General features: G+C 44.4%; 1 protein-coding gene across 2 annotated transcripts in view; it reads right to left on the reverse strand.

Annotated features, from left to right (window-relative positions):
• Nucleotides 1-6,410, reverse strand: part of SDAD1 (SDA1 domain containing 1) — a 31,760-nt gene extending 25,350 nt beyond the window's left edge. The window contains exons 1-3 of one of the 2 annotated variants that reach the window (XM_047798409.1): nucleotides 6,166-6,410; nucleotides 2,462-2,566; nucleotides 1,922-2,020 (exon numbers count right to left, since the gene is read on the reverse strand). In XM_047798409.1, the coding sequence (XP_047654365.1) occupies nucleotides 1,922-2,020; nucleotides 2,462-2,566; nucleotides 6,166-6,255 (294 nt within the window). In that variant the 5' untranslated portion in view covers nucleotides 6,256-6,410. Of the gene's footprint in view, nucleotides 1-1,921; nucleotides 2,093-2,461; nucleotides 2,567-6,165 lie in introns of those variants that run through there. The other variant, XM_047798411.1, reaches the window with a different exon arrangement.
• Between the last annotated feature and the right edge of the window lie 1,665 nt (nucleotides 6,411-8,075).

An 8,075-nucleotide genomic window follows, 5' to 3' on the forward strand; every position in this document is an offset into this window, starting at 1 on the left:
GATTTACTCAGAGACTCCAAACCTTGGCTTATTTGAGATTATATTCTTTGCGGGAAGGGGGAGCTAATCAAATTAATAAAATCCTAGAGAAGTATAAAAATAGAAGAATCACAGAAAGCCTGGGAAAATATAAGAATAAGAAACAAGCCTGAATCTAGAGACAGCATTTCTGCAAGTTTTAGCATAGGATATTAGCATGTTTTTTTGTTTTGTTTTGTTTTTTGTCTTTTGCCATCTCTTGGGCTGCTCCCGCAGCATATGGAGGTTCCCAGGCTAGGGGTCTAATCGGAGCTGTAGCCACTGGCCTACGCCAGAGCCACAGCAACTCAGGATCCGAGCCACGTCTGCAACCTACACCACAGCTCACGGCAACGCCGGATCGTTAACCCACTGAGCAAGGCCAGGGATCGAACCAGCAACCTCATGGTTCCTAGTCAGATTCGTTAACCACTGAGACACGACGGGAACTCCAGATATTAGTATGTTTTGTGATCATAATATTTGTCTAAGTTTTACCAGCTGTAAAGGTGTTTGAAAAGCTGATGTATGGGAGTTCCCACTGTGGCTCTGCAGTAATGAACCTGACTAGTATCCATGGGAACGTGGGTTCAATCCCTGGCCTCATTCAGTGGGTTAAGGATCCGCACTGCCGTGAGCTGTGGCGTAGGTCGCAGACACAGCTCAGATTTCATGTTGCTGTGGCTGTGCTATAGGCCAGCAGCTATAGCTCCGATTTGACCCCTAGCCTGTGAACTTCCATATGCCTTGGGCTCAGCCCTGAAAAGACAAAAACAAAAAACAAAAAACAAAAAACACAACAATCGAATTCATTACAGTGGTTTGTCCATGATATGCTCTCTTCTATAAGGGAAATAAAGGAAGCAGGTTAAGGGAGAGAAAAGCTGAGCAAGGATATGTCCTTGGCTGAAGACTAGCTTTAGTCTGATCATGGAGAAAACCTGGAGTATAAATTGCAAAACACAGTTGGACCCACCTTGTAGGAAGGGCTTGGGCTCTTGAATCTCCGGGCTGGTGAGGCCCGGGAGGGCCACCTCCCACATGCTAGGGCTCCCATTCAGCTGAAGACGGTGCTCCAGAAAAAGGGCAGCTGGGGGTCATTAGCAGCCAACATTTCCTACAAGCAGGTGAAACTGGAGCACTGGCCTGGTGGAGGGGGTGACACTCTGCCACTAAGGTGACAATGTTTAAATGCTCCAATGGCTACTTAATGGATAAATGTACACATTAAGCTTTATAAAAACTCTTTTTTTTTGTCTTTTTGTTGTTGTTGTTGCCATTTCTTGGGCCACTCCCATGGCATATGGAGGTTCCCAGGCTAGGGGTTGAATCGGAGCTGTAGCCACTGGCCTACGCCAGAGCCACAGCAACGTGGGATCCGAGCCGCGTCTGCAACCTACACCACAGCTCACGGCCACGCCGGATCGTTAACCCACTGAGCAAGGGCAGGGACCGAACCCGCAACCTCATGGTTCCTAGTCGGATTCGTTAACCACTGCGCCACGATGGGAACTCCTATAAAAACTCTTAAGTTGTAATTAGGATTATTTGTGCATATGAGATTTGAATGAGTAGAAGGCACCACCAAGCAAAAGAAGGAAAAGAGCATCCCGGCAGGGTCAGCTTGCTGGCAGAATAGAGAGATCAGAGGAGTGTGCAGAAAAGGAGATGAGGTCAAGAACACAGGCAGGAAGCTAATCATGTAGGGACTTATAGGCTAAGTTAATAAGTCTGAGTTTTACTTTACGTAGAAATGAGAAGCTAGAGAAAGATTTCAAGGAACAGGTGACATTCTGATTTAGGTTTCAGAAAGATGTTTAGCTGAAAGACTGCTTTCCTCTAAACATTTATTACGTGCACACATGAACATAGCACAATTTATCAATCCAAGTACTGGTCCTACCATTCGGAGATCTGGATCCAGGACAGTGTGGTTGTAGGAGAGAAGATCCTTCAGTTCTTGAGGAAAGTTACTTAAATGTTCTGGATAACAGTGACCAATCTGTAACAAAGCAAAGGCTCTTCTGAAGTTTTCCTTCTTTCTTATTATTCACATGTACATATTTAGGATGTTCTGCAAAAGGAAAGTAAAAGTAGATGGTTCTAGATCATCTCTTTTTCTTCTACGTGCTAATTGCCCTGATCCCTCTCAAATATCCTCTAGTCTAATAAGTCATATTACACATGATTTAGAATCTGCTTTTATGATGAATTTGAAGGAAACAGTTTGAAAGCCTTGCTCTGGTTGGTTCTGTGAAAAGCTCTAAAAAAATCCTTTACCTCAACATAAGGAGAAAGTAAAATATGCAAAAAAGGAAAGTTGAAAAAAAATTCTTTTTGAAGTTTCCACTCTCAAATGCAATGAGGCTGTGAGTAAGCAGAAAAAAATTTCCGCAAGTTGTGTGTAACAATTGGTCTTTTTTTTACACAAAAATTGTCTTACCTGTGCCATAAACATCACCAGCTCTGCCAGTTCCTTGCTGGGTTTATTTGGTTGTAATTTGAAAATCTCCACATTGGATTTGTAGTGATTATACTGCTGTAGAAACTGTAGAAAAATAAAATTAAATTGGTCACTCTCTATTATATGACTTTCTCAGGAGAGGATGAAAAATTACCTAGAAATCTTTGACAGCCATATGGATGCGGCCATGGTATAAAGAAACACTACATTTTCCTCATCTGCATTCCTCAAAATTAGTTTTGAAAAACCTGAGCACTTCACAGGTAATCTAAAGACCCATTCTCTTATCATTAGAAATTTAGGTAGTACAGTAAAACAAGAATCAAAAACTTAGATTGGGGAGTTCCCATCGTGGTGCAGTGGTTAATGAAACTGACTAGGAACATGAGGTTGCGGGTTCAATCCCTGCCCTTGCTCAGTGGGTTAACAATCCGGTGTTGCCGTGAGCTGTGGTGTAGGTCGAAGACACGGCCCAGGTCCCGCGTTGCTGTGGCTCTGGCGTAGGCCGGCAGCTACGGCTCCAATTTGACCCCTAGCCTGGGAACCTCCATATGCCATGGGAGCGGCCCAAGAAATGGCAAAAAGACAAAAAAAAACCAAAAAACAAAAAAAAACACTTAGATGGGGCTCTATACCAGCCATCTACTACCTGAATAACCCCTACTCTATTGTCTTGTATACAGAGCACTGACAGCTGCAGAAAAATAGTGGGTCAGAAAACATAAATTATATCTCAAGTACACAAAGCTCTTCAGTCAAATTCCCCTCATTTTAAGTAATAATAAAGATTTTATCCTGGAGTTTTAGATGTATTAACAGGCAAAAGCAACAGACACACGAAAATAATTACAGCTCCCACTTATTCAGCACTTGCTTTGTGCCAAATTCATCATGTACATCGTCTCATTTAATTATGTTTAATCCTAACAACAGCCCAACAATCTGATGTTGGAACTCACCAGGCCTCAGCTCCATGCCCTATATCCACTCTTCAAGCCTAGCCCACGGCTTTAAAGTGTGTGTGTGTGTCTGTGAGCATGTGAGAGAGAGACAGAGAGAGACAGAGGGAGGGGCAGGGGGAGGGAGAGGGAGAAGAGACACTCACTAAGAGAATGAGTATTTCTTTGTATTATCCCATTTCTTCCCCTAGATGATAGAATGTAACTTAATGAGAATGTGTTTTTATCTGTACAGCTCACTACCTTAGCCCAGTGCCTCACACGTAGCAGGTAATAATATCTGCCACATACCTATATGCAGAATTAAAAAGACCTCCCCATCCTGCCTTCCTTCCTTTTTCCTTATCCCCCATATCCACTCCAGCAGGAAGTCCTACTACCTCTATTTTCATGTAGTTCCAGTCTGTTCACTTCTCTCCACTTATGTTGGTAATTTGAGTGGCATCGCCACACCTCGCCTCAGCTATTCCAACAGCCATTATACCAGTTACCCTGCTTCCAGTCTTGCTGCTCTACAATTCATTCTATCATTCACCTCGAGAGTAAATCTTAAGATAAATCAGATTATACCTTTGCTTAAAACTCTTCAATGGCTCCCTTAAGTAAAATCTTAACCTTACCATGTTTTAAAAGCCTCCGCCTTGAGTTCATGTTTTGACTCAGTGGGATAACCAACTAATATCCATAAGGTTGTGGGTTTGATCCCTGGCCTCGCTCAGTGGGTTAGGGATCTGGCATTGCCGTGAGCTATGGTGTAGGTGACAGATGCGGCTTGGATCCTGAGTTGCTGTGGCTATGGTGTAGGCTGGCATTTGCAGTTCCAATTCAACCCCCAGCCTGGGAATTTCCATATGTCGCAGGGGTGGCCCTAAAAAGCAAAAAAAGGAAGAAAAAAAAAGGCCCCCACATGATCCAACTCTGTTTGCATTTCCCATGTCATCTTACACTGTCCTTTTCCGTGTTTACCATATTTTAGCTACAATGGTGGCCTCTCAACTTCTTTTCCACCAACAGTTGCTCCACTTCCTGTTCCCCCATCTAGAATGCTCTTGATCTGTCTCAATATCATCATAGCAGAGAAGCTATCTCTGTTCAAGGGAGCCAAAGAGACAGCCTCCAATTCTAATGTATTCCTACCCAGTTTTACTTTCTTCATAATTCTTATCACTATGTCTACCATCATTAGAACATAAGCCCAAGAGAAGAAGGCTTTCGTATCTTATTTATCACTCTATCCTGGGTGCTTAGAAATTATGGAGTTCCCTTCATGGCTCAGCAGTTAACGAACCCAACTAGGAATCATGAGGACGCGGGGTTCGATCCCTGGGCTCCCTCAGCAGGTTAAGGATCCAGTGTTGTTGTAAGCTGTGGTGTAGGTCACAGATGTGGCTTGGATCTGGCATTGCTGTGGCGAAGGCTGGCAGCTGTAGCTCCAATTCGACCTCTAACCTGGGAACCTCCATATGCTGAGGGTGCACCCTAAAAAAAAAAAAAGACAAAAAAAAAGCGTTGACATAAATATTTGTATGTGAAAATACGGAGGAGAGGGCGATCAAAAGATGAATGACTGTGGTCCTGGTGTGGCACAATGGGATTGTCTGTGTCTCTGAGGCGCAGTCTCCGGCCCCAGCCTGGCACAGTGGATTAAGCATCCTGAATTGCCGCAGCGTAGGTCCCAACTGTAGATGTGGCAACTGGGCTTGATCCCTGGCCCAGGAACTCCATATGCCACGGGGCAGCCAAAAAAGAAGAAAAAAGAATAATTGTGTCAGCCATTGAACAAATCACATTCCAGTAAGAAGCACAGACAAGTAATTGCAGCAAATCTTTTTAATGCCTGTCAAATAGGTGTCCTGACAAAGCAATTGCCATTTTTACATTTATAATGGATAAGCAATGAGGTCCTAGTGAATAGCACAGGAAACTATAGCCAGTTTCTTGGGATAGACCATGAAGGAATATAAGAAAAGGAATGTATACATATGTATGACTGGCCCACTCTGCTGTTACAGCAGAAAGTGACACAAGACTGTAAATCAAATATACCTTAATTAAAGTGAATAAATTTTAAAAAAGTACCTGCCAAGCCACCACGTTCATTTTGTCAAACACCCTTAATGCTCACAATTCGTATGCGGTCGGTATACAAAGTCTCTTAAAATCTGAACCTAATCTAATTTTCAACTTCATTCTAGAGATAAATTCCGACGCCCAGGTCATGCCAGCTTCCTATGAGACTGAATTCTGTTTTTACTAGATATGCTAATTCCCGGCCTGTCCCTAATACCCGAGAATCCCTCTCCTCCCAACACAGTGCTGGAAACAGCGCGGGCTCCCGCAAACAGACGTCGGTCGAAAAGCATTCTAACTTAAGTTTCATCAAGTTCGATTTAGGCGTTTCAGAAAAGAAAAGGCTGAGAAACTTGCCTGAAAGTCAGAGGTTGGGGGTGGACCATTTGGCTCTCCCCCTAAAGCAAAATGAGTTCTTTTAAAGGGTGTTTCTGTGACAGCGAGGTCTACCGAGCAGGTAGAAAACCCAAAGAAGCAGAATTCTAAGAGGTGAGGAACGAACTATAACACGTCTCTCCCTTCATCCCTTTCCTCCTTTCGAGGATAAGAGAACGTGCGGCGAGTCAGGATCCCAGCTCCGCTCCACGCCTCCCTCCAGCCAGCGTCCCTACCACCCGCGCCCGGGCCTCTAGCGTCCCCGCACCGCATTCCCACCTCCTCGATGTAGGCCGGCGGGTCCCGCTTGATAAGATTCTGTAACTGCGGCAGGTTGCTGGGCAGCTTATTATTGTTTCTGCTAGACATGTTCGCTGCTGACTGGCTACGCAGCGAGCAATTTAAGAGAACCCACACGGCTGGCAACCGCCTACCGCCTCAGCTACCGCCAGGAATCGCGCTTCCGTATATGACCGGAAACAGCACATGGGAAGCTCGGCAGGAGGCGCCATCTTGGTTCCTAAAGAGAGCTTGACTACGGGAGCCTCAGAGTGTCAAACTTGCTCTCAGTGCCGAAATGCTCCATTGTGATTTATGCAAGATTTCTTTTCCCCCACCCCGCCCCAGCCAACGGCTGCTACTATCTAGCGTTTAAGTAATCTGAAATGCGAATATTTTGTTCACACAGTAACTTTTTTTTTGTCTTTTTTTTTTGCTATTTCTTGGACCGCTCCCGCGGCATATGGAGGTTCCCAGGCTAGGGGTCGAATCGGAGCTGCAGCCACCAGTCTGCGCCAGAGCCACAGCAACGTGGGATCCGAGCCGCGTCTGCAACCTACACCACAGCTCACGGCAACGCCGGATCGTTAACCCACTGAGCAAGGGCAGGGACCGAACCCGCAACCTCATGGTTCCTAGTCGGATTCGTTAACCACTGCGCCACGACGGGAACTCCCCCAGTAACTTATTTCGTTATCCCAACATTCCTTATGAAACAGACAGATGAGAATAGATTTTTTTTTTCTTTTTAAAATCCCAAAGCCTTAAAGTTAGAAACTAAAAATATCCGTTGAGAATAGATAGCACTATCCTATTTTAGAGAAGGGGAAAAATATCAATGTGGGGTGTAAATTAGTTTTCCTATATAATTTAAAATACCTGTTTTTGTTTTGTTTTTAATTGTTTCTACCCAGCCTGACACAGACAAGGAGGGAAAACGGTGGTCTGGGTAAAATGTAGTGTTGTCCATTGATTTAAAATGCAAATGAGGAGTTCCCGTCGTGGCGCAGTGGTTAACGAATCCAACTAGGAACCATGAGGTTGCGGGTTCGGTCCCTGCCCTTGCTCAGTGGGTTAACGATCCGGCGTGGCCGTGAGCTGTGGTGTAGGTTGCAGACGCGGCTCGGATCCCACGTTGCTGTGGCTCTGGCGTAGGCCGGTGGCTACAGCTCCGATTCGACCCCTAGCCTGGGAACCTCCATATGCCGTGGGAGCGGCCCAAGAAATAGCAACAACAACAAAAAAGACAAAAAGACCTAAAAATAAATAAAATAAAATAAAATGCTAAATGAATTTGTATTTAAGAACCAACTGTTGGAGTTCCCGTCATGGCTCAACAGTTAACTAACCTGACTAGCGGGTTTTAATCCCTGGCCTCACTCAGTGGGTGAAGGATCTGGCTTTGCTGTGCGTGAGCTGTGGTGTAGATCGCAGAGGCAGCTCCAATCCAGCGTTGCTGTGGCTCTGGCATAGGCCTGCCAGCTCAGATTTGACCCCTAACCTGGGAATCTTCATATGCAATGAGTGCAGCACTAAAAAGACAAAAAAAAAAAAGTTAAAAAACCAGCTATTGGTTAATAGATGCAAATTATTGCATTTGGAGTGGATAAGCAATGAGATCCTGCTGTATAGCACAGGGAGCTGTATCTTGTCACTTGTGATGGAACATGATGGATGATGTGAGAAAAAGAATGTGAATATATATATATATTTATATATGACGGGTCACTTCTGTATTGCAGAAATTGATAAGTATTGGGGGAATGAATTAATGAAATAAGGTGTTGTTAATATAGACACTTGATCACTCACCCTGTGTCAAGCACTCTTCCAAGCACTTGACTTGTGCTTAATCCTGAGACCAGCCCTCTAAAATAAGCACTATAATTATCTGCACTTTGCAGATGAGG

Source organism: Phacochoerus africanus, chromosome 10 (genome assembly GCF_016906955.1).
Source record: "Phacochoerus africanus isolate WHEZ1 chromosome 10, ROS_Pafr_v1, whole genome shotgun sequence".
NCBI lineage: Eukaryota > Metazoa > Chordata > Mammalia > Artiodactyla > Suidae > Phacochoerus > Phacochoerus africanus.